The following is a 25765-nucleotide window of genomic DNA, read 5'->3' on the forward strand; positions in this document are numbered from 1 at the left end:
CTTTGTTTTATAATAAACCTGGTTCACTAAGATTTCTCTTACTTGCAACCATGTGCTTCCCCTCTTCACTGAGGTTATCCAGGGTGAGCTTGCAGCCCAAGAGCCCTGCTAAATGCAAAGTCTCTTCCTGATCCAGGCCCAACACCTAACCAGCTTCCTCCACCCCACCCACCCCCACTTGCAGCCATGGCTGAGCCACTTCCCCCAGCCCCCTCCCTGACTATCCTGGAGCCCTTGCACAACCTGCTACTTAGGCCTCAATTTACACTTAATGCTGCCTCCCACTTCAGACCCAATTTGATGACATCTCCTCCAAGAAGCCTTCTCTTGGCCCCAGGCCAAGTCTGAGGTCCCACAGATTTTCCCTATTGTGATTTTGGCCATGGGCTATTATAACTGTTTGTGGATCTTTCCCTCTCCCCGAGATTGTAGGTAATGGAAGTCATCCCTACCATCCAGGGCAGGATCTGGCTCTAGATGAGTACTCTCCAAGTGAGTCCACACATGACTTTGGGAGACATCAGGACACCTGACCATGGACTGTGATCCATGATCTGGGTCACACTCATGAGCTGAGCAGAACCTGGGAGCCCCTGCACTGAACATCTCGTGTGTGTGTGTGTGTGTGTGCGCGCGTGCGCGTAAAGATGCAAAAGGTAGGTCTCCAGCCCTTCTAGCCATATTTCAGGAAACACATCAGCCAGAGAGAAGCTTGTTGCTGGTTTATTAAAACTTCCTCCCAGTCACACAAAAGCGATTACACAAAGGGGTGTCCGTGGAAGCCTCCCCCAGGCTTCTGTGCCCCCCCAAGCCCCAGAGACCCCAGGGCCCCATCCCTACTTCTGGGTCAGCTCCTTCAGGATCTCAGGCTTACAGGGAAGCAGGCTAAAGGGGGGGTGCTAGAGCCAAAGTTTCATAACCACCACCACCATGAGTAGCAGGGTCTGCACCCACAGGAGTTTGCCTGTTTCCACCAAACTGACCTGTGGAGTTAGCCCAACAAACAGACATGCCCGATTACAGGGCTGAATTACTGCTTGACCACAACCCTTGGGCAGAACTAACTTGCCTACGACTGAATCAATGGCAGCGATGGCCTGGCCCATGCAATGGACTGATAGCTGGTTAGTAAAGGTGACTGGGACGGAGGTAACTTCATGGTGTCCACGGCTATGTGACTACACTGACCACAAAGGGACTGGGTCAGCAAGCATTTGACCACTGGTGACAGCAACTCTGCGGCAAGACAGTTGTGTGTTGGAAGGGACTATTTCACACTTGAACTACTGTTACTTCCTGCAGCTGAGTGTTGAATGACAGTGTGACAACATTTATCCTTTGATTAACAATTACATGGCCACTCAGAAGTACAAAAATGACCGGAGTAGGCAGCCAGTTGTTGGGTTAATTTGAATTAAATGATTTGGGGGCTACCTTGATTTTCTTGTTGAATTCTGTCACTATTCTATTCGTTACTATTCTAAATGACTTATGGTTCACTAATTGATAATTGCTTAAGCAAGCTATCTGAAGAAATTGATTCTATGTATGTGTGTATATATATATATTTGAGAAGGGCTGGCTAATTGATGACAACTAAATTGCCATGTGAACTGACCTGTTTACAGACCAATGCAATGGATCAAATTGTTTTACTGAACTGACAAGTGAGTGACTGATTTGTTGGTTTCTTGGTGGAACTGATCAAGTTGACAGTTGTTTAACAAGCTCACCAAATTTAGAATGACCAATCATCTAACCAAGCATTGGAGCTGATCAAAGTAGACCAAGTCAAGCATTTTTGGACTGAACTTTTAAGAGACCCAAGGGGTGATTCAGCCTAAAAGTTGACCCAATTGCGAGCATCTCGCAGACCCTGCGGGAGGAGCAGGCCAGCGAGGGAGACACAGCAGATTGTCCTGAAGTCAGCTGGGAGGTCCACCCAGGCCACAGAGGCCACCAAAGCAAAGAAGCGGATTACAAAGCAGCTCCGCCCCTCCCAGCACTAGGGCTGGGGCCTGGCGAGGGTCACACCTCTGAGTATGGGGGCGGCGCTAGGCCCCCCTCTGGAGCCTTGGATGGCAGAGCTAGAGCTTCCTCGTAGGACGGCAGGACCACCTGAGAGAGACAGAGATGAGAGCTGACTATTGTCAAGAAGACCCACAATCCCAACCGGGGGTCAAGGGACCTAAACCCCTACCTCTGGTAAAATGATGATGATGGTGATGACCAGCACATCTTGGGTACCTACTATGTGCTAGACATTGCATACACGAGATAGGTCCAATTTCTGTTTCTGTAGTGCTGTAATTGCTTTTGCCCATTCAGCATCCCAAGATCCCCTTGTTTTGACAACAGTGCACCATTCTTGGGAAAACATTCTCAGTTCCTGTGCCTTCAGAAGAGCTGGCCCCCTCCTTCATGTGATGGGGCTTGACCACTCAAAGTAGACTCTATACCCCGGGCTATCATCATTTGGTATAAGGACGGGTATATGACCCAAGCCTGTCCAGTGAGACATAATCCTGGGACTTTCTTCTTCTGTTGGGGTTACTGAGAAGGTGGGGTGTCTGCCTATGGGTTTTAGCAGCCATTTTGTCACCACAAAGGAAGGGCTACTTAAGAACAAACCCAACACTGAGGAAAACAGTCACGAGATGGAGAGAATAAGATCATATCCTGATGCCAGGACTCACACAGGCCTGAGGCAGACCTATGTGGGACTTGAAGTTCTATGAGCTAGCAAATTCCTTTTGTTACTTAAGTCAGATTAAGTTGGGCTTCTGCCACTTGCCACCAAAAATGTCCTGCCTAATACAGTCCCCACTTTACAGATGAAGAAAGCGAATCACCAATAATTTAAACCAGTTTTGCACTTTTCCCATCACTTCTCCAGTAAGCTGCTTCTAAGTGCACCCTGTCAAAGGTCTCTTTCCCTTTTCCCAGCTATCTCATATCCATGAACGCTCAATAGTGAGCCAAATGTTACCTCCTCCAGGAAGCCCTCCCTGATCCCCCAGATGAGACCAGGTACTTCCTCTGTGCTCATTGTCCCTATGCTTCACACCAAGTTGTAATTGTATGTCTCTGTCTAGATTCACGCTGAACTGTACACACCCTAAGAAACAGGTGACATCTTAGCTTTCCCCTGGATTGGATATGGGACTAACAAGAGAGTGAATGAATGAATGAATGAATGGAATCTTGGACTTTCAGAGTTGAAAAGGAGATCACATGCCTTCTGGTCTGACCCTTATCTTACAAGTGGAGAATCTGAGGCCCAGAGAGGGAAGTGGACTTGACCCAAATGGCACAGGGAGTGAGTGGCAGAGCTGGGACTGGACCCTTGGTCAATCTCACCTTCTGGAGCATCTTGGAGTCACTCCTTTCTTCAACCGAGTTCATGTACTTTATGAATCTGTAGCATCTCCACACGCACTTGAACATGTAGACCTGGAAGAAGGCCTAAGTCAGTCTGTGCTTTGCTTATCCCCCGTCTCACGGCCCCATCAGGTGCCAGGAAGGAGCCAGAGGGCAGCTCCCAGCTGCCACTAGTGTTCTTAACTTCCTGCAATGGCAGGGTTTCCTCACCTCCTCACTCGGCTGGTTGTACCACTACAAACACACTCCAGTGGGTCTCCATCTCTCAGATCTGGCACCTGAAGCTGGACGCTGTCCTCTTGGCCTGACCACCCCAGAGAAGGAGGATACCCACTCCTCTCCCTTCTTCTCATTACCAAACCATTAATATGACCTCCATTAATATGCCCCATCTGTATTGTGGTGACTAAATCACGTGAAACTGTAACATGAGTAAAGCAAGACTCATTACACCCCTTTTACAGATGAGACCTGAGGCCCAGAGAGAAGTGACTTGCTGAAGATCAACCACACAGCTGGTGAGAACCCAAACCCAGGTCACTGAAACTAATTCCAGACAGAGCAGCTTTACTCTGGGTTACTCGTTAAGACCTTGACACCTGAACACTGGTGGTCTTCAAAGATCCACACGCTCTAACGAGTTGTCCCCGAGGACCCCAAGTCTAGCCTGGGCAGGCTAGAGGAAGGAGCTAACGTCGAAAAAGGAGGCAGTGAAAGCACTCATCCCCGCTTTCTAACCGTCTGGTGTGGGTGGACCTGGGCCACAGCACAGCCACGGCTGCCCCTGAGGGGAGGGGACACTCACCTTTAGGATGAGGACGGTGATAAAGGCAATGGAAAAGATGATCATCATCTTGATGAACTGGTTATGAGTCATATTCTCCTGGCTGGGGAGATAATTCTGCAACAGATGTGGGGGGCCACATCAATGCCTCTGGCCATTAGGAATTCTAACAGCACCCTCCAGGAATAACAAGTCCACTCCTCATACATGGTGTGGCACTCCAAATACCTTAATCAGTTGCCACAACAGCCTTAGGAAGCAGGTACTACCATCAGCTCCATCTGGTAAGTGGCCCAACCAAGGGCAGCAGATGTGACCACTGGGGCCACACCCTTGCCCTTGGCTGATAGTAGCCACCTACCCCTATGATACCTGGGAGGTTACCTCCCCTACCTGGGGGCAGATTGCAACTAATGACTGGCTGATTGGGGGATCTTGCCCTGGGTGAGACAACCACTGGTCATTTTGCAAATATGTCTATTTGTTCTTTAAGACTCCTCCCTTCAAAATGTGAAGCTTATTTCCTCTGCCCTAGAGTGTCGGCTAGACTTAGTGACTCACTTCTAACACACAGAATGTGGCAGAAGTGAACTTAAAACACCCAAGACGAGGCATTGCTGTTTCCTCCCTGAGTTTTCTCTCTCTCAGGGGAAGCCAGCAGCCGCGTCAGGAGGAGACTCAACAAGGCTGGTACAAGTCCACGTGGTGAGGAATCACGGCAAGGAGCCAACAGCTGTGAGACTGAGCCACTTTGGCAGTGGGGCCTCTACCAGGGGTCCTCAAACTTTTTAAATAGGGGGCCAGTTCACTGTCCCTCAGACCATTGGAGGGCCGGACTATAGTTTAAAAAAAAAAAAAAAACTGTGAACAAATTCCTATGCACACTGCATAGCACATATCTTATTTTGAAGTAAAAAAACAAAACAGGAACAAATACAATCACACTGCCTCATGTGGCCCGCGGGCCATAGTTTGAGGACCCCTGCAGACCAGCGGTTCTCAACCTGTGGGTTGCAACCCACAGGAACTGTATTAAAGGGTCGCGGCATTAGCAAGGTTGAGAACCACTGCTCTAGACCCAATCAAACCCTCAGATGTCCACAGCCCGCATTGGCATCTTGGCTGCAACCTCACAAGAGACCCTGAGTCAGAACAACACAGCTAAGCCGCTCCCAAATCCCTGATCCTCAAAAGCGATAAATATGTGTTATTTTAAGCCACAATGTTAAGGGATAATCTGTTAGACAGAAGTAAAAAACTAACGTGATTTTTGTGTACAATTCACACTCCGGGCCCCCCTCCCTTTGCACATCTGCTTCCTTCTCTCCTTAGGAGATTTTTCCTGAGAGTGCTTCCTCAATAGATCTCTAGATCCTCCTCCCAGGCTCCCTCAAATCACAAGAATCCTCCTTCCAGCCTCCACCTTTAGGGAACCAGCCTAAAACGCTGAGGCTCAGAAAAGTGCAGCGACTCGTTCAAGGCCACATAACCAGTGAATGGTGTGGACCCCTGCCTCGGACTCACCATGTGGTTCATGGACTTGAAGTTGAGATAGGTGGGCACTTCCATGTAGGAGCTGCAGAGAGTCAGGATGCTCAGGCAGAAGTCTAGTAGCTGCAAGGTCATCAGTGGGACCCTGGAGGGGCCCTTTGGGGGACAAATAAAAACCAGCAATTAAAGACCCAGTTCCCATGGTGCATGTAGCAGGTCCTTGCCCAAGAGAAGGTCTCAGCTGGAAACCTCAGTGTCTCTGTAGTCCCCCCCACCCCCACCCCGTACACAGAGAGAGGCAGACGCCTGGATATCACAGCAAGGGCTGGTGGCCAGCCTGGGTCTAGAACCAGGGTCTCCTGACTCGCATGCAGGGTGCTTCCACAATACAGCACCTCGGTCTCTTCCAGGGCAACAGTCAGGGGACACAGGGAAAGCAACTTTGAAGGGACCACATCCTTGACTGACAGCAGCCCTCCCGCATTGCCGCCATGGAGGTTTGTCACAGCCGGCCTTTCTCTCCCTTTTTTTCAACTTGGCTGCAAAGGAGGGATCAAACTGGGGCTGGGGGCTGACGGGGGAATGTGCCCTGCCCTGCAGTATGACTTCCCACAGGGCAGCGTTTACTGAGTGCTGACCACGTGCTGAGCCCCCTGCACACGTTTTCTTCACATAATGATGAGATGTGATACAGATGCATTTCACAGAGGAAGGAAGTTGGGGACTTGTTCACAGACAGCAACTAGCAAGAGGGCTCCCGCCCCACCAGCCCAAGCCCAGGGCCCCTGTCTGGTCCCCTCCAGCTCCCCAGGCCAGGTACTCACAGCACGGCTCCTCCGGGAGGCCAGCTTGAGGTAGGCGGGCAGCTCGATGTAGGAGCCCAGCAGCGTGAGCACGCACAGCAGGAGGTCCATGACTTGCAGGGACAGGAAGGGCAGCAGGTACTTCTCCCGGTTCTGAAAGGTAGGTCCAGCGCTGCCAGGGTGTCCCGAGCACACAGCCAGTGCTCCCCGCCCAGCCTGACATCCCCTCGTATCCCCCTCCTGCCCTCTCCCGGTTCAACCAAGGGTGCCCCACGCAGGTCCTTGTGTCTTCCTCTGAGTGACATTCTGGGGACAGGGAAAAGGTGAGACCCAGGCCCTGTGTGGGAAGAGCCTAGGCGTTGCAGGAGACGTAGGGAACTGTCCCCACCTAGGAGGGGTCAGAGAGCAGGATCTGATTCAGTTCACTCACAAGAACCCAAAAAGAAAGGACTTTGTGTCCATTTCACAGAAGGATCAGAGAGGGGTTCTTGGAAGGGGTTGGGGAGCACCAAGATAGACCCAGAGAGATGATTAGGAGTGAGCAGGAAGGAAGTGGCAGGTACTGGAGCTGGACAGGCAGGAGCAGAGGCCTGTAGGCCGGACAGAATCTGCTCCACACAAACAGTCAGGCCTTCCTCCCAGCCAGCCACTCCCTGGGGTGTTCAGTTGTGGCAGGAGGCTCTGGAGGCCCAGGCTGAAGTTTCTCCTTCAGTTGAAAGCAAGTGACCATAGTGACCAGTATCCACCCATGTGCACCCACACTTGGGGCAAAATCACAGAAAGGGGTGGTTTCCTGGTGTCTCATGTGGTTGTCTAAAAGCACTTGGGGGGACAACCCAGACTGGTGTCAGAGTCTTGAGGGATGGCCTGCTCCACATGTCTAGCTGGGCCACTGGAGTTTCTATACAACACCTGGACCTGCCCTGCACAATGAGAGCGGCTTGTCCCAGCATGCATGCTGGCTCAGGATTGGAAGGTGGCATTTCAGGTAGATGGAGACATTCCACTCATACCAAATCATCGTCCCATTCTGCCAGCCCTCCAGGTACCAGGACCCTGTCTGCCGAGGCAGGATCCTTCCTGCTCTCTGGGGCGAAGGGACAGGCAGGTTCCTCTTTTGCAGGAGGTTGGCCCACAGCCTGTCTCAGCTCTCCCACCAACCTGGCCTCAGATCTAGCAGCCCCTCAGTCATCACATTGGACTGTCCCTGTCTCTCTGAGGGTCTGTCTTCCCCAACCAGACCAGGAGCTCCCGGAGGACTCCCAGGACATGGGTCCCCTGGGGCGCTGACGCACGCTGCCCCATGTGGAGTCGAGCTTGGATGTGTCTATGTGTTCTGCTGGGCTTGGGCCCCTCTCACTGATGTCAAAACCCAGTGATTTCTCCTCCTCCCCACACCGCAGAACAGCACGTCCTCTTTTCTCTGTCAAAATGCTCCACCTCCATCTACAGCAGGGGTCCTCAAACTGCCGCCCCCCACAGGCCACATGAGGCGGTGTGACTGTATTTGTTCCCGTTTTGTTTTTTTACTTCAAAATAAGATATGTGCAGTGTACATAGGAATTTGTTCACAGTTTTTTTTTTTTAAACTATAGTCCGGCCCTCCAACGGTCTGAGGGAGAGTGAATTGGCCCCCTGTTTAAAAAGTTTGAGGACACCTGATCTACAGTTTGAAACCATGCAGGTCACCAGCTAATTCTCGCCAAAGCACCGGCGTTCAGTGTGGTCCCACACATGGCCCCATGGTGGCCACATTTTAACAGGAAACTGAGGCCACGAGACCAAGGAGTTCTGGGAGAAACGAGGCTCTCCAAAACATAAGCATGAAGATGCATGCAGTGCAGACAGGGCCTCCTAAAGTACCCACCTCCCACCCACCCAGCACGGCCCACCTGTGTAAAAAGAAAGGGGCAGCAGGGACTCCCTTGACCCAGGCCCTCACCTTGACCACACCAATGAGCAGACTCAAGCTGATGATAAAGAGCATGGCGATGAGCAGGAAGCTGGAGATCAGGTCAGCTGAAAGGCAAGGAAGAGTCATGAGGGCCACAGAGGGGCCCCTGGGGACCCCCAGCTGGGCTCCCAGAAAAGCATATTTCAGGTAACACGGGATGATATTACAGGGTGACATGCTGGGGATTACCTTAGCCAGGGTGAGGTCAGGGACCGTGTCCCCAAGAAGTCACCCACCAGCCATGGGGGCAGGGATGCTCCAGGCAGGGCCCAAGAGAGAGATGGGTATGGTGTGGGCAGGGTGTCAGGGGGAGTCCACACAGCAGGGAGATGTGACCAGAGAGGTCAGCAGGGCTGGATCTCACTGTGAGGAGTGTTTCATTTGACTCTAGTTGACAAGTTTAAGCAGAACACTGGGACTGTCGCTTTACAAGCTAGTTGGGTTTGCAAAGCACCATCCCATCTGCTCTCACAACCTAGAGACTTGTGTAGGGTCAGGTGGAATTTCTCCATTTGGGGATGAAACATCTAAGTCTCCAAGAAGGGAGAGGACTTGACTTGCCTGAGGTCGACCAGCAGGGAAGCAGCAGAGCTCAAATGACCCAGCCCACCTACTCATGGCCAGGGCCCTACCCCCTCCTCCCCTTTCTCTCCCCTCCTCCCCCCCAACCCCATAAGCAACCCCAGACCTACCCATCCTGAGGTAGCCCATCTTCGAGGACTTGCAAGAGGTCTTGCCATGGGCCACCTCCACTGAGTGCTCAATGAACAATAACACACTCATGACCTGGGGACAGAACAGAGAGTCAGTCAACAAGGCCAGTGACATGCAGGGGGGTGGGGGGGCTGGGGACGTGGTCCTAGAGCAGCTGAATGCCAGGTCAGGAGGGCATCCTGGATAGCAGAGTGGCCTATACAGACAGATGGCCCAGGTGTTGCTCCCTCTAGTTGTGTGCCCCTGGGCATCCTACTTGACCCTATACTTCTTTTTCCCCATCTGTAAAGTGGAGGCAATACTAGCAGCTCCCTTCGGAGTCTACCAGGAGGAGTAAATGAGACTGTCCTAAGAGAGCGCCAATGCCTGGTTCTCACAAAGCAGGACCTGTTACTGCTGGAGGTCAGGCTTGAAGAGGGGTAAGAGCTGAGGGCTCCTCCTCTGCACTCCCTTTTATAACAGCAGGCTCTGGGCACACGGGGTCTTGGCCACCGTGTCTGAGCACCACAGAGCTCCCAGTTCTTAGAGTCAATGGTGCAGGCCTGAGAGTGCTCTGGAAAGCATCTGACCCTAGCATCCCCAGAGTGCCCTGTGAACTCTAGCCCCCTCAATTTCCCATCTTCCAAATGAAAATAATGGTATTCACCTCATGGGGGCCAGATGGGATAATTTACTTACAGCACCTGGCAGACAGTGAGCACCCCATCTATGCAGGCTTTATTATTGCGTCATCCCCACTGGATGACCGTGGGCTCCAGGCAGGCAAAGACTGTGTATCTCTTATTCAACTGCTGTCGTTGTTGTATTTGTTGAATGAATGAATGAATGAATGAACAAACCCCACACCCTCTGAAGGATCCTTCAGAGGATTCTTGCTAATTGCTAATTACAATGGAGAAGGGGCATCTGATAGGCCTGAGTGTTGGGGTGGGCCTAGCAACAATTAAAGTCCAGCCACCAAACTGCAGTTTGAAAGGAACTTGGAGGTCACCTTGTCCATGTCCCCCAGATATCCAGTGCAGGAAGCCTGTTCCTGTCCCCCACAGCCTGTACTTAAATGCTTCCAACTGGGGGAACTCAGAACCTTCTGTGTGTCCACGTCCTTGCAGCAGGCACGCCACCCTTCCCCCAACACATATGTACAATTCTCCAGGCACCATCTGCCAACACTGAGAACAAGACTGCCCCCTCCCTTGTAGCGGGTGCCCTACCTCTATTAATATGGCCTAAGTTTACACTGCCTTCCTAGGCAGCACTGGTAACTCATGCTCAGCTGACAGGCACCAGCAGCTGTTTCCCCCTTGCTGACTGCATGGGTTTTTTAAAGTTCAGACGCAGGTTTCAACTTGTCTTCCTGCCATATTACGTCCTGTTCAGGGGGTTGGAAATGGTCAGAACAGAAAACTGATGAAGAACTGTGCTCTGGAGTCAGATGGAGATGAATTTGAATCCAGATCACTATGTGTGACCTTGCCCAAGTCAAATTCACCTCTCGGAGTTTTCTCATCTGGAAAATGGCAGTCACTGGATTTAGTGAAGATTAAATTGTATTTGCAGAGCACCAAGTTCAGGGCCTAGCAGCGGATGCTTAGCAAACAGAATCTGCTTTTGGCTGGTAAGAGCTTACACGGAGTATTTGAGCAGCTTGCTCTAGCTGCCTATCTACTTAGTGCAGAGTCAACCAAAAAGGCTTTGTCTCACCACGAAGGTTAAGAGAAGCCCAGAGTGGAAGGCAACTGTGGTGGGGGCTATGCCTGGAACCCACAGACTTCAATGAGAAGAGCTACTTCCTCAGCCCCCAAAGCCCAGAGCCACGGCACCTCTGTATGGTTTTGCCTCAGATAAGGGAAGTGGAAAGGAGAGGTTGGTGACAGCTCAGTCCAGGACAGAACAGGGTGCCCTATGAGGTGGTGAGCTCCCCGTCCCTGGGGTGTATGAGCAGATCTCAAATGAGTCATAGCTGGGCTTAAAAAGGGCACATGAACATCTATCCAGTGTGGCATGAGAAGACTTTTAAAATCCCAAGAATCCAGAATTATCTGAGATTTGGAAAAAAGCTCAGGATCAGGCAATCCCAATCTCTAGTTGCTAGAAGGGGCATCCATCCACTTGCTTGTTTTATAAGCCCAGAGAGGCAAGGTGGTTTGCCCAAGGACACACAGCAAGCTGAGGACACATGGAAACTGGCCCCTGATGGAAACAATCTCCCAGTGCTGTCCTGGTGCCTCCCCATTCCCCACTCTCCTCCCAAAAAACACCTCAGAGCCCTACCAGTCTGAACCCCAGAGGCCTGGGATCATTTGACCATGTACCTATGTCACTAAAACCTTTGAACACACTCTTTTTTTTTTTATTTCTAAATTATAAGCATGTGTTACTATCCTAGTTTATCACAAACATCATAAAACACACACAACCCAAAAGGTCCAGAAATTAATAAAAGATAAGATTGAAAACTCTAGAAATGCCATCTTGAGACCCTGAGGTCACTTTGGCTTGGACATAACCCCACTTTGGAGACCCTGCTAAGCCACAAGCCACCCAGCCCCAACTCCTCTGGGCTACTATTTCTCACTGCTCTGCCCCACGTGCAATCCGGCCACTAGGATCCCAACTACCCCCCTCAAAACACCACTTCCGCCTTCGCCCCCATTTCACAGATGAAGAAAGTGAGGCTCAGAGAAATCCAGTGCCTTGCCCAAGGCCTCCCTGCTGGTCATCTGTAGGTCCGTGATTCAAATCCTGGCCAAGTGCCTCTACTGCCTGCTCATCACCTCCCAGCCTCCCAGCCCTACCTGAGCCCCGCCTGTTCCCCACACCCACATGGTGCCTTGGTGGGATCAGAGACACCCCATTACCTCTTCCCTCCACAAACCACTCTCCCTCCCCTCAGCTGGAGCACAAAATAGCAGCAAGCACCAGTGTGTTGTTGCTTTTGTCAAAACCATCTGCACTTAAAAACTAGGTTCACTCTACCCCATTTCACCCTCTCAACACCACTTTGGTAGGGAGAGGAGAGAGGATTTGGTCCCCATCTGCCAAATGAGAGCCCTGGGGCTCATAGAGGGCGGGGTCGGGCCCAAGGTCCCAGAGTGAGGCAACCTTAGAGCCTGACTAGACCTTCTGTGGCACCCCACCCTTCCACGGAAGATGCTGAAGATGCCAGTCTCTGACCCAAGAGAAACGGAGGAGGCTCAGCTCCCAGAACCGGAGCAGCTCCCTAGGACACAGGATGGAGAGGAACTCACATGCAGCGTGCATCTACCATGCGCTCCGACCTATACCCAACAAGGTCACTGTCACTCTCCCAAAACCCCGAAAGAGAGGCAACATTTCTCCATTTTACAGATGAGGAAATGGAGCCTAAGAGAGAACCCCCATGTCCTGTGCCTTGTGGCCCAGCTGGGCAGTGAACCCTGCTGCCTCTGGGCTGGGCTGGGCTAGCTGCTCTGGGGCTCAGTTCCTGATCTCTCCAGACATCGTTCTCTATCTCCAGCAGCCAAGCCCCAGCCCAGACTCGCAGCACTCAGGAGATGACTGCTGGGGCACAGGAGGCCTCCTCCACCGCCTCACTGTTATGTGGCCTTGGCCAGGTCCTGGCTTCCCTCTGGCCTCGGGTTCCCCCTCTAGTCAATGAAGAGAGTCACCCCCATTTTCACATGGGGCCATGGTCATGGCTAAACACAGGATGGTCAGGGGAGTGGAACCCCTCACTGCAAGATGTCACATCCAGGCTGCCCAGGGTCTCCTAGCCCTCACTGCCCCAGGGCCTGTACCCTGCCCCCAGAAGGCCCTCACTGCCATATCCAAGTTCCTAGCCAAGAGTCATTGGAAATTCCCAGGAAGCACCTGGCTTACCTCAGCATATGCTGGTATAGGCCCAGAAACCCCGAGAGTCTAATCTCCAGGTCCCAGACCTCGTTTCCCCTTGTGCCCCCTGGTTCCACCTGGACAAAACACTGTCCCCTTCCTGTGCTCTGAGAGCCCAACTGGGCCATGACAGGCACAGGGCTTGTCTCCTCCTATGAGCCCAGGCAGGCAGATCTGCTTACCCGTCTTTCCTTCCATCATGGCATCTTTTCACCCACTGTTCTCAATTCTACACTAGTGTGGTCATGAATTAAGGGCTTGGGTGCTGCAGCCACTGAGCTCTGTGCCCCTGAGCAAGCCTCTACTCTCTCTGGGCCTCAGCTCCTCGCCTGAGAAAAGGGGAAAACCACTGGACATGCCTCACAGGGCTGTTGGAGTCCCTGTGTGCAGAGCTGGCCACACAGTGGGTGCTCCAGAGCAGGCACTGTCAGGCAGTCACATTCGTTCCCCCAGCAAGCACTCCTGAGTGCCCACTGCCTCTGGACTCTGTCCAAGCACTGGCCCTGGCCTGCAGCCATCAGTCTCTGGGGAGACCCAACAGGTGAATAGTGTGTTCAGAGCCATGACGGAGGACACTCGGGGTCCTTAGTGAGGGAGAAAGCACTGGAAAAACTCAGAGAAGGCTTCGCCAACAGGAGATCCCTGAGCCGGGGCTTCGAAAAATAAGGAGTTTTCCAACAGCACAGAGAAGAAAGTGCTCCAGGAAGAGGGAATGCAGGGCACACAGGCCTGAGGCCTGGCAGCGCAGGTAAGCTCACAGTCCTCCATGGAAACTTGAGTGGGGAAGGAAGGCCCAGAGCGAGATGGTGACCAGCCCAAGGTCACCCAGGAAGGCTGCTACAGAGTCAGACCAGCTCTGTCCCCGCCTCCAGGCCTGCTCAACAGCTCCTTCCCACCGCACTCTCTCTTCCCCTTTTCACCTCTTCCCTCTGCCTTTTTCTACTCCCATCCCCACCCAGCCCTCCCTTCTCAACGGCTTCCCTGCACAGGGCGGTGGGGGCAGTGGCCAGACAGAGAATTTCTGTTTCTTTTCCTGGTGTCTCAGAGAAGCAACCACAGCTTGAGCAACAGAAGGGAGGTTGGGGGAGATGGGGGGGAGGTAAGAGGGTGACAATATTGATATGGCCAGTGATCACAGCGGCAATGCCAGAGGAGGTGCCACGGTGGGCTGCGGCGGGGACCGTGCTAGGTGGGAATGGCTGTCATGACGTTGCTGGAGTTGGCAAGGTGGTGACTGGGATGCTCACAGGCATGTGAGGGTGATGTTGACCGTGGATGCAGCAGGGTGCTGCAGACAGAGGTAACGCCGGCCCACATTCTGGGAGGTGGGGATTAGCAGCAACGGTCTGGCAGCAGAGATGCTACTGCAGACAGTGATGACATAGATGAGGGTGATGACAGCAGGAACATCATGATAGGATGGTGACACCAGATCCCTTATTCTGAGAGTTCAAAGACCAGTCCCCTGTGCAGGGAAGTGGCCCCACTCTCTCCCCATCCCTGAGGCTCAGGACCCACTGTCCTAGAAATAGGCAGAGGCCCACTGCACTCTGGGGGTTTCAGGGGATAAAAGTCACAGAGAAGGACCCATCACCCCTCCCTCTGTGCCAGCCGGTGCCTGGGCACCTTCCCGTCCATCCCCTTCCCTTATGTCACTCCTCTTAGCAAATATGCCAGCTCAGGGCTGTCCCTTGCTTTGGCTTTACGTATGTACAGCGGGCTCTATACAAGGACAGCAGGCTCTGTAGGAGTCAGGCCTGGGCTTCATCTCAACCTCCAACAGATAAAGCAGTTTGCAAAGTGAGGCTCAAGGGCCTTCCCCCTCCTCTCATGGCTGCTCCACCCTGACCACCCTCTAGCCACTGTTATTATTACTACCCCTGTCCCTGAAGCTCAGCCCCTCAACCTCACCTGCCCTGCCCGCCCCGTTTTCCTTGAGATCCCTGTGGCAGTCTGGAAGGAGGGTGGCAGAGGGAGTGAGATGGGTCGGCATCTAGAGGAAGCTCCCCTCCCCCATCCTCTGCTTTTGGTCTCACCTTATCAGGTCTCACCCACATCTGCTGGCGGGGGGCTGTCCTCCCAGGGCACTATCTCCCCAGCCACCTCTCTAGCCAACCCAGATACCACCTGCAGCACCCCCATCCCAGGGCCACACACTCAGCGCAGCCCTCCACACCCCCTCCCCAGAGCCTGCTTTCTCTCCTTTCTCCCGCCCTCTCATCCTCCCCCCACCTCCAACCCCCCCCATGAACTGTCCCCTCCTCCCCCACTGGGCTCTGGTGCTGACCTCCTTGAGAGCCCAGTGCAGCCGCCTATTCCCATGTGACCCTGGCCTAGTCCCTCTACTTCTCTGTGCCTTGGTTTCCTCTTCCATAGAAGAGAAAGAAGAATCCACCCAACTCGTGGAGTGCTCGTGAGTAGTAAAGGAGGGGACACTCAGCTGCTGCCGGAGATGACTTAGAAAACTGAGCAGAGAGGCGCTTGCCTGCGGACACTAGATTCAGGGCCCGGGTGCAGCTGCCACCCTGTACCTATGCTGGAAAACAACCCAAACGTCCTCCCGCAGGAAACAGGCAAATACGCCATGGTGGATTCATACAAGGAAATGCTACCCAGCAATGGAAAAACTGAGCTAGGCTCCCACAACCGCATGCGCGAAGCTCACGAACACAATGTTGAGAAAAAGATGCCACACAGCAAAAAACAAAAACACGTGCCGTAGAATTTCATCTCGATGTCGTTCTAGAACATATTCGCGGAACCACACACGTGAGTAGAAGTCAGTGGGGGAGGGAGTGATAAAGACAGGGCAGCAGGGGCCTTTGGGTGCTGCTCCTGTCTGATTTCTCACTCTGAGTGGAGCTTGCCTGAGTGTGTTCACTTTGTACAAGTCCATCAAGATGTGTGCTTATGATATCCACGTTTTGGTAGGTAAATTATTCAACAATAAAAGATCCACAAAAACGAGATAAAACAGAGACTGGCTGGCCCCTACCAGGTGCCAGGCTCTGCGTGATCAAGAAGATGAATCAGGCCTGACTGAGACCTGGATGAATGTCTGGGCCGGAGGACATGACTCACAGGGACCCGGCACACAGGGTTCCAGGGAAGCTCCAGGAGCTTAGAGTGCACGGGTGGCAGATCAAGGCAGGCCTCTCAGAGGAGGAAGTCTTAAAGATTTCAGCCAAATGGCAATGGGAGCCAGGCGAAGTGGCTCACGCCTGTAATCCCAGCACTCTGGGAGGCTGAGGTGGGTGGATTACCTGAGCTCACAGGTTCGAGACCAGCCTGAGCAAGAGACCCCCCATCTCTAAAAATAGTTGGGTATCATGGCAGGTGCCTGTAGTCCAGCTACCTGGGAGGCTCAGGCAAGAGAATCACTTGAGCCCAAGAGTTTGAGGTTGCTATGAGCTGTGACACCAAGGCACTCTACAAAGGGCAACAAAGGGAGACTCTGTCGCAAAAAAGGGGGGTCGGGGGGCAATAGGAAAGGCAGTGCAAGGTGTGGGGGGGGCAGTGGCAGGAGCAGAGGCATTCGTGTGTGAGACACGCACACACTCAGGAAACTGCAAGAACCCCTCTTAGTGAGCCGGGACACCAGGGCGTCCACATGCTGTGTGCACAGTAGACCCCATCAATGGCAGCAGATGACCAGATGATACACAGACAGTTTTTCAGGGATAGGGCCGGCCTTGGGGGCTGTCAGAGGAGTGGGGAGAGCAATCCAGGGAGGAGAAACAGCTTGTCCCCAGGCTCAGGGAGCACAGCAATTCAGATGCCATCTGCGGCACAGGAAGGGCAGTGTCTGCAGCACCAGCAGCTGGCTGCGACCTAGGGTGTCCTCACAGCTCCCCCAGACTCCAGCAAGGCCCACCCACTGCCCTTCCAGCCCTGACCCTAGGAGAGAAGACAGGGAAACAAGGCTGTGCCCGAAGGAACAGGGTGCCGAGTGACATTCCTAGTCTGGTGACTCCCAGCGGCAGAGATATTCTGGCTGGAGAGTAACCCATGAACGCTGCCTTTATGGACAGCTGTCTGGGAGCTCACGACTATCCTCAGGTTTGGACAAGGCCCTGACATTCTCCACTTCCTGAATATCCGCACAACCCAAACTATGTCCCCAAACCATCACTTCCCTTCAGAGCAAAGACCTAGGATAATGATAAGTATCGTTGCTGTTATTATTATAACAGCCGTCACGCCATTTACGCCATCAGGCTGTGCCAGTGCAAGGTGTACTGGTCTGGGCCATGCGCCCCATCACTCAACCTGATTGAGAGACAGAAGGTCGAACTATTTTGTCCGGAAACATTCCTTAGTGATCTCATTGCCCACCAAAAAGGACAGATAAAGAAGCAGCCACCATTTGAGATCTACCTATGCTTTGGTAGGTTTCCCACATGGGAAACCCTTGGAAAGAAAACGCATTTTGGTTCAGGCCATTCCAGTGGTGGCTCAGATGATCTACGAGATGTTTTCTGGTGATTTCACACGATCACCAAAAATTAGGTGCCGGTCTCCTCTGAACACTTACATACAGTCAGCCCTCCGTACGTGGGTCTTGGCCAGGCTCTGAGAAGGCAGACCCACAGACAGCAAGGGCTGATGGCACACGGTCATCCTCATCCCAGCCTGAGGGACAGCTTCTGTTATCATCCCCACTCACCCCCCATTTTGCAGGTGAAATTGAAATCAAGCCTTTACTCGTAGACTCTAAGAACGAGGTTCTGGGTTTTACAGTTGACCCCCCACCTCGTCACTGCCAAGAAGCCTACACCTGCCCTGCCCCCATCTACAGCCGGACTCCCAGGCTCTTATTCTTTTTCCACCACAGGCTGCAAAGTCACTCATGGCCTCCCTGAGCCTCAGTTTCCCCTTCTGTAAAATGGAAGCCCCGGTGGCAGCTGCCCTTTGCAGGTGCTCACAAATGGGGCTCTCGAGCCCCCACTGGACAGGAGAGGAAACTGAGGCCAGAAGAGCTCTGCACAGGGCCAAGGCTGTGCAGCTCCTGACTCCACATCCTGCCTCACGAGGGGGCTCTGTGCCCCGCTTCCCAGGCAGGCCGTGGTCCCCTGAGAGACCAACACAGGCCTTGCAGTAAGCTCAGCTCGAAGTCCTGGTTCCGGGCCACTGCCCTACGCTCAAAATAAAAGCCTCACTTCCTGGGGACTCGGGTTGTGGTGGAGAAGCCTCAGCCCAGACCAGTCTCTGCACTCCAGCCACCTCTTTGATGGCTGAGTGGGCCTCCTATCATCTGTAAGCTAGAGGGTGGGGTTCACACCGCAGACCAGAGGAGAATAACTCAGTTTGACCCTGGGGCTACAACTCCTGCCCTTCCCCAACCCCCACCCCCGACCTCCCTACCCCTCAGGAAGGGCACAGGGCTGGGGTGGTACAGAACTAGGCTTCTCTGTCCAGCCCGGGGGCATCAGGCATGAAGGTGACAAGTTCTAACCGATTCTCACCCTGGGTTTTCCCCACCTGGCAGTTGGAGCTATTTTTACCCCCTAACAGATGAGCTTTCCCAAGGAGAGGGCCTCTGTGGTCTGCTCCCACAGCCCACCCCAGCACTCACCTGCCAGCCTCCCATTCCCCCAGGGCCACATCAGCTAAACACGTTCACATGGTCACTTTTGAGGCAGGGACCACTGGTTCCATTTAACAGATGAGGAAACTGAGCCCAGACAGCAAAGGCACCTGCCTGCTCAAGGTCACTTCGCCGGTACGTGATAGAGATGGGCCTGTGTTCTTTTTGATCACAAATCACTGTCCCCAAAGTAGAGCAGAGAAGGGATTCCCAGGAGCACTGGCAGGACAAATCAGAAGGGCTTCCTACAAGAGGAAGCTTCTCATGAGCTGAATCATAAAGATGAAATGGATAGAGAAGGGGTGGATGAAGAGAGGGCCTCCCAGACAGACACAGCACCCATGTAAGGAATTCATTTGTCCACTCCATGGCTTATTCCATGCACCTGTGCGTGGGCAACAGCATCCTGGAGTGAGTCGGGGACCCTGCTGGACCTCTGTTTTCTCATTTGTAAAGTGAGCAGATGAGCCAAGCAGAGAGCCACCATCCTTTTAGCTATGAAGCCTTAAAGAAGTGAGAGACTGCTGGCTCGGCGCCTGTGACTCAAGCGGCTAAGGCACCAGCCACATACACCTGAGATGGCAGGGTCGAATCCAGCCCGGGCCCGCCAAACAACAATGACGGCTGCAACCAAAAAAAAATAGCCAGGCATTGTGGCAGGTGCCTGTAGTCCCAGCTACTTGGGAGGCGGAGGCAGGAGAATCGCTTGAGTCCAGGAGTTGGAGGTTGCCGTGAGCTGTGATGCCACGGCACTCTACCCAGGGCAACAGCTTGAGGCTCTGTCTCAAAAAACAAAAAGAAGTGAGAGACTCAGCCCAATCTCATCCCTAGGGACACCTCCACCTTCCTGTCCAATCACACCTCGTGGCCGTCCTCCGACCCAGTGTCAAGAGCCTCTAGCATCTCCAAAGCACCACAGAGCCTGTCCTACCTGCAAGCCTCCACTCACCACCTGGCCCAATTTCCCAACATGCCCAGGCAGAGTGCCACTCACCCTAGGACTCAGGCCTCCTCCAAGAAGCCTTTGCTGCATCCCAGACCAGGGATAAGGCCCTTCATCTGTGCCCCACAACAGCCAGCACTATCATCCACTGTTTCTATCATTCGCTGTCACTATCACTGTCACAGTTGTTCCTTGGCAGACTGGAACTCCTCAACTATACCCTGCCCTGGGGCTGGGCACACAGAATGTGTCTGCATTCAGCTCAGGGAACAGAGACTCCTTCTTTGAATAATAAAGGCTGCTTTACTTTCTGTTTTTCCTAGTTTAAAAGTAGTACACTTGAGCAACAAAATAAAGTGCCATCGGATCATAACCCAAAGTATACAATGAAGATCCGTGAGTCCCTGCTGATGTAAATAAATGAAATATTTGTTTATACATATAATAAGTGATGAGAGCAGACAAATCTATGAGGCATTTCAAACAATTCACATGGCTCCTCTGTCCTCAAGGAGATGGGGTCTGACTGCCCACTGGTTGAGTTTGGGCTGCATCTGGTGACTTTCTTCCAAAGAATACGGTGTGGAAAGGCAGTTGAGGAGGGGCAAATGGTAACTTTCCAAGGGGGAAATCTCAGCCAGTGCTCAAGGTCACCGTGGACAGTCGGTACGTCATGGTGCCAGAATGTTCACCTGATAAAATGAGCTGAGAATGGGACCTCCCTCTGTGGTCTCCCTCCCAGAAGCAGGTTATCCCAGCCTAATCATGAGAAAACCATCAGAAATTCCAGCTGAGGAGTATTTGACAAAATGCCTGACAAGTACTCCTCAAAACTATCAAGGTCAACTGGGCGCAGTGGTTCGCCCCTGTAATCCCACCATGCTGAGAGGCTGAGGCACGAGGATCACTTAAGCTCAGAAGCTCAAGACCAGACTGAGCAAGAGCAAGATCCTATTTCTACTAAACATAGGAAAATTAGCCTGGCGTCATAGTGGGCACCTGTCATCTTAGCTACCGAGCAGGCTGACGCAGGAAGATCACTTGAACCAACCTAAGAGTTTGAGGTTGCAAGCGAGCTAGGCTGACACCATTGCACTGTAGCCTGGACTCCAGAGACTCTGTCTCAACAACAACAACAAAAAGGCAAGAAAAACTGTCAAGGTCATTGAAAAAAGAGAAAGTATGAGAAACCGTCACAAGAAGAAGCTAAAGGAGACACAGAGACTAAGGGTATTGTGGTGTCTGGGTGGCCTCCTGGAACAGAAAAAGCAGGTTAGGAGAAAGCTGGGGGAGTACGGATGGAGGACAGGCTTCAGCAGATAACATCGCACCACTAGTCATTCACCAGGTGTGACAAATGTGCTGTACCAACGTCAGATGCTAACGACAGAGAAGTAGGCACCGGGCACACAGCGACTCTCTAAACCATGTTCTCAGTTGTTTTATAAATCTAATATTGTTCTAAGCACAGCTAATTGAGCCAAATGTGGAAAATACAGAAAAGTAGAGAAAAAGTCGAGCTTTTGCAATCCTATAACCCAGAAGACAACCTCCGTTAGTGTCAGCCCTGTTCCCTCCTTGCCTAGTTTGGTGTCTCCTGGTTCCACACAGTTGAAATCACAGCAGGTGTAAGTTTTTTATCCAGATGATGCATTTCAGATGGTGGAATTCCAGGCAGCTTGGGGAGAAGAAGTCAGAGAGGGATATATTTCTGGGCCAAAGTGTTTTCTGGGGGTCCCCACCTCCTGCCATTGCCTCAGGATGTGCTTTAGGTTAACAACAAGCCAGGACCTAAGAAAGTGTAAAAAGTTCTCTGGCATCCTTAAGCATACGCAACTTTGGGTGATCAGAGACCCTCTCGAAACCTAGCAAAATAGAGAAGGAGGCCCCCAGCCAGAAGTTGAGGACCCAGTTTCCCCATCGGACAAGAAAGGATCCTCCTGTAATAACGGCCCCACGGTTTGATAAAGCATGGTGCTGTCTCAGGACGGCGAGCGCCTAATTTAACCTTCCCCAGAGGGGCCCGTCCACAAATAGCTCACGATGTACACAGTTGTCACCCATGGCTGGCTCCAGATGACAACTAGCATGAGTTATTGGCACATCTGTACCACAGCTTCTCTTTTTCCATCCAGATGTTCGAGGTCTTGACAGCACACCTGCTACCCGACCTATGGGTGACAGGAAAGCCCCAGCCCCTGCCCTTTCAGGGAAGGAGAGAGGATTCTCTCCAAGGGGACAGGAAGATAATCCCCACCCCCTCAGAGCCAACTGAGGACCACAGGTGCCAGGCATACGGCATCAAGGTTGTTCTGTTCTTCTTGCGCCTTCCCCTGCTCTACAACATCCCTTGGTGCCCCCTGACTCGCATTACAGGAGTCATTCTCCCTGGGGAGCAATTGGCGGGGCGGGGGAGGCAGCACGGCTGGCATCTAGCGATCCGGCAGGGAGAGGCCAGGGAGGCTTCTAAACCTCCTACAACACACAGATCAGTCGTCCATGACAAAGAATTATCCAGTCCAAAATATCTATAGGGCACCATAGGGAAGATCCAAGTCCTTAGATTGTCACTCAAAGCCCTCCTCACCTCCTTCCCACCTTCCAGGCTGGTCTCTGTAGTGTCCCTGTACAAACCACACGCACACGCACACACACGCATGCATTTACTCATCAGTTCCTTCTCCCCTTCCATACTGCCCAGCACCAAACTCTACCTGCACCCCCCGCCGATGACACCACCTACAAGACGTCTTCCATGATCACCGGGGCCCACACACTCTCCAGCTCTGTGGGCAGGAGCTGGTTATCACATAACCACTTACAGGTGAGGACTTCAGAGGGCGTGATCAAAAAGAACCTCAAGAGCTACACAGTTGAGGGTTTGCAGGGCAGTCTCCGGACCCAGGCAGCCTGCAGATGATTGGGCTTGGCCCACACAGCACCAGGTCACTGCTGGCCCATCTTCCCCTAAGCATGACCCATCTGGACCCTGAAGGCTTCAGAATTTGAGAGCTCTAGCCACTCCACATTCCCTTTCCCCTAACTTTGTAAAGGGGAAACTGGGAGAGAGACTTGCTCAAGGCTACACAGCCTGTTAGTGGCAGAGCTGGGGTAAGGACCCAGGGATGCCCCTGCCTACCACTCTGTCCTTCCAAGATTGCTGTACAGTCTCAGAGCTTGAAGGCCCTAAAGACTGGGCACCAGGACAGCCAAGGGCTCGTTTGCTTCACTCAGCTCTTGCGTTGACAGGAGCCGGGCAGGACAACCTCTGAGCTTCCCCGCCAAACCAGAGTTTGGGGATCTGATAGCTGGACTCCATCTGTGCTGGCAGCAGGTGCCATGTCTAATGCACAACCAATAATAAGGCACTCACTTATGTGTCAGGCACTGATTTTTGTGCTTTGCAGATATTAACTCCCTGATCCTCAGAAAAACCCTATCAGAGAGGGATCATTATTCTCATTCCTGTTTTTTTTAGATGAGGAAATGGAGGTTCAGAGAGGTTAGGAGGTGCACAGCTAGGAAGCAAGGAAGCCAAGTTTTGCACTCAAGAGTTTGAATCCAGGGGCTGTGTGCTAACCACACAACACCGCCTCTCTGAAGGCTACGCTCTTGGCAGAGCCCTGCCCACCCGCCTGTGACAGGAAGCAGATGCAACCAGGTCTGAAGAGTTTTACAGCAGCCCACTGCAGCTTGTGGATATAGGCCAATATTAAGGAAGCCCTTCAAGGCTCATGAGAGAACTGTTAACCACAGGCCCTGAGTCACCCTAGAAGGAAGTCGCCTAGGTCTGGGGGAGCTGGATGTGGTCAGGAGTTGGGGGGTGGAGATGAGTCTGAACAGAACAGAATAGAGACCCTGACCTTTAGCCTCCCCAGACAGAAGAAACCTTGGCCCCGGGGGCTGTGAACTTGCCCAGAGCCAAGCTGGTGAGTTAACAGGAGACAAAGGCTTCCCTCCTGGGCTGTGCACACCAGCTTCCAAAGAGAAATGCTGGGGGCCATTATCTTGGGTCAGGCTAAGCAAGTCACCCTACTCATTAGAACAGATCCCAAGTTTTCTCTGGTGAGGAGAAGGCAGTGGTTTGACTGAAATGTAAGCCAAGAGGAGAAGGCTTCTGCTTCCCACTGGAAGCACAAAGGGGTCTTGCTTGTTGTCCCCTGGAGAGGCCCTCGCCTATCCAGGCCTGCAGCCAACTGCACATCCTGGCCACCCGCCCAGCCCACAATTCCCCCAAGACCCCCACTCCCCAGCACTTGCCTGTCTGCTGTGCCCCTGCACACAGATACCTGCATGTCTGCTATTTTGTTCCATTTTACAGAGGCAGAAACTGAACCTCAAACTGAGTGTCAGTTACGTTTGCTCGGAAGGGCCCCTACTCCCAGCCGCTTGTTCCAGGGCAGCTGGAGAGTCCCCTCTTCCAACTTGACAGAGGGGGGAACCGAGGCCTGGAGCAGGAAAGGGATTTATCAAGGGTCCCACAGAGAGACAGAAAACAGCAGTCCTCCCACCTGAGGGGCTCAGTAGATAAGGGACCACACACACAGGCATACACACGCGTACGCGGTCCCCAGCCTGCCTGCACACTCACCACATGGTAGATAGCCAGGGCAGTGGTGGCGATGCGGACGTTGAAGCAGCAGCAAGTCTGGCGGATGGTGGCTGTGCTGGGGGCCATGGTGCTGCTGTCCCTCCTCTGAGGCTCTGAGGGGGAAGGAGCCTGGAGCCCAGAGCAGAGCAGAAAAGGGGAAGCTGCCAGCTGCCCTCCTCACTTCCTTCCTGCCCCTTAGACAGGCAGGGACAGAGGCATCACAGCTGGGGCGTGGCAGCTGGGGAGCAAGGGGAAAGGGCCCCAGCCTGCCGCAGAGAGCCCCCCCCTCAAGCTGCTGCCACTCCCAGGAGGGCTTCCTGGAGAGGGCGGACCCTCACTGCACCAGGGCTCAGGCAGTGCGGGTTCACACGATCTGCTTACATCACCAGCCTGGGAAGCCAGGACTGTGACCAAATCCATTTCCAGACAAGGAAACAGAGGTCCAGAAAGGTCAAGGCAGTTACCCAAAATCACAGAGTAGTTTGTGCTGGTGGCAGGATTCAAACCCAGATGGGACCAGCTGCAAGAGTGGTATTTACTGTCTAGTAAGCATTTCCCACATGTTCTGGGCGTGCGCCTGGATTAACTCCTTTGACCTGCTTCTCAGCTCTTTGAGGGAAGTACTATTATTATCCCCATTTTACAGCTGAAGAAACTGAGGCTAAGCAAGAGGAGATCATTTATCCAAGGTCACACAGCTAGGCAAAAAAGGAGTGAGGATTTGAATGGAGGCTGGTTCTAGAAGTTGCCCCTGAAGCACTTCTTTTTCCTCTAACCTATCCCATCCCCAGCCTTGGGGAGAAGCATGTTTGTCCTGAGCTCTAAAGGGGTGTGTAGGCTCCAAACCAGGACAGAAGAATAATACTAAGCAAATCCATTAACTGTGTGTCAGGCCCTGGGCTAGGCACAGCAACTGGGAGACCCTCAGTCAAACCTGCCTTGGTGGGCCTCAAGGCTTTCCGAAACACAAAATCAGAAATTTTTTTCCCCTCTCTCTCGGGAAAAGTTGGAATTGATACACCACAACTAAAGGAAGCTACCCCAGGATCCAGACTTCCACCTCAGGGACTATTTGCAATTAAAGAAGAGAATAAAAAGCAAAATTCCTGGAAGAAGCCTTGCTTTGTAGGGATGCTTGAGGGCCCTTGCAATGCAGAGCTTCTAATTGAGGATAGACAGGACTTTCCATTAAGCCCCACCCTCCTGTGAGATCGTGGATTATGATTGGACACTGCTGCAGGCCATCATTTCTGCCAATGAGAGAGGTTATAAAAAGTCTCTAAGCTCTTGTCCCTGGGCAGAAGTTGCTCTGCTGGACCCACAAAACTGAAGGACTTGATCAAACCCTTCTTCTTCTGCCAATAAAACTGAGGGGATTCTGCAAGCCTGGGGTTCCTGGGAGGGAGCAGCCAAGCCCTTCCCCCATTTCATTTTTAAGCCTGTTTCTTTTCCTACGTAGGCTTTATTTTGACCTGACATCACAGAAACGTGAAATAGTGCAGTGTTAAAAACTTTAGTTCTGGCTCGGCATCCGCAACACAGTGGTTACTGCACCAGCCACATATACAGAGGCTGGCAGGTTCAAACCCGGCCCAGGCCAGCTAAACAACAATGACAAATGCAACAAAAAAAAAAGTAGTCGATGCC

The 25765-nt window shown here is 52.6% G+C and overlaps 1 protein-coding gene across 1 annotated transcript; it reads right to left on the reverse strand.

Moving 5' to 3' along the window:
* Positions 1-707: 707 nt before the first annotated feature.
* Positions 708-24290, reverse strand: LAPTM5 (lysosomal protein transmembrane 5). Its single transcript, XM_053576895.1, has 8 exons — positions 24119-24290; positions 9106-9199; positions 8402-8478; positions 6481-6612; positions 5690-5812; positions 4187-4282; positions 3361-3453; positions 708-2118 (listed from the first exon to the last, which is right to left on the reverse strand). The coding sequence occupies exons 1-8, from the start codon at positions 24203-24205 to the stop codon at positions 2029-2031; spliced, it is 792 nt and encodes a 263-aa protein (XP_053432870.1). The 5' UTR covers positions 24206-24290; the 3' UTR covers positions 708-2028.
* Between the last annotated feature and the right edge of the window lie 1475 nt (positions 24291-25765).

Source organism: Nycticebus coucang, chromosome 22, assembly GCF_027406575.1.
Source record: "Nycticebus coucang isolate mNycCou1 chromosome 22, mNycCou1.pri, whole genome shotgun sequence".
NCBI lineage: Eukaryota > Metazoa > Chordata > Mammalia > Primates > Lorisidae > Nycticebus > Nycticebus coucang.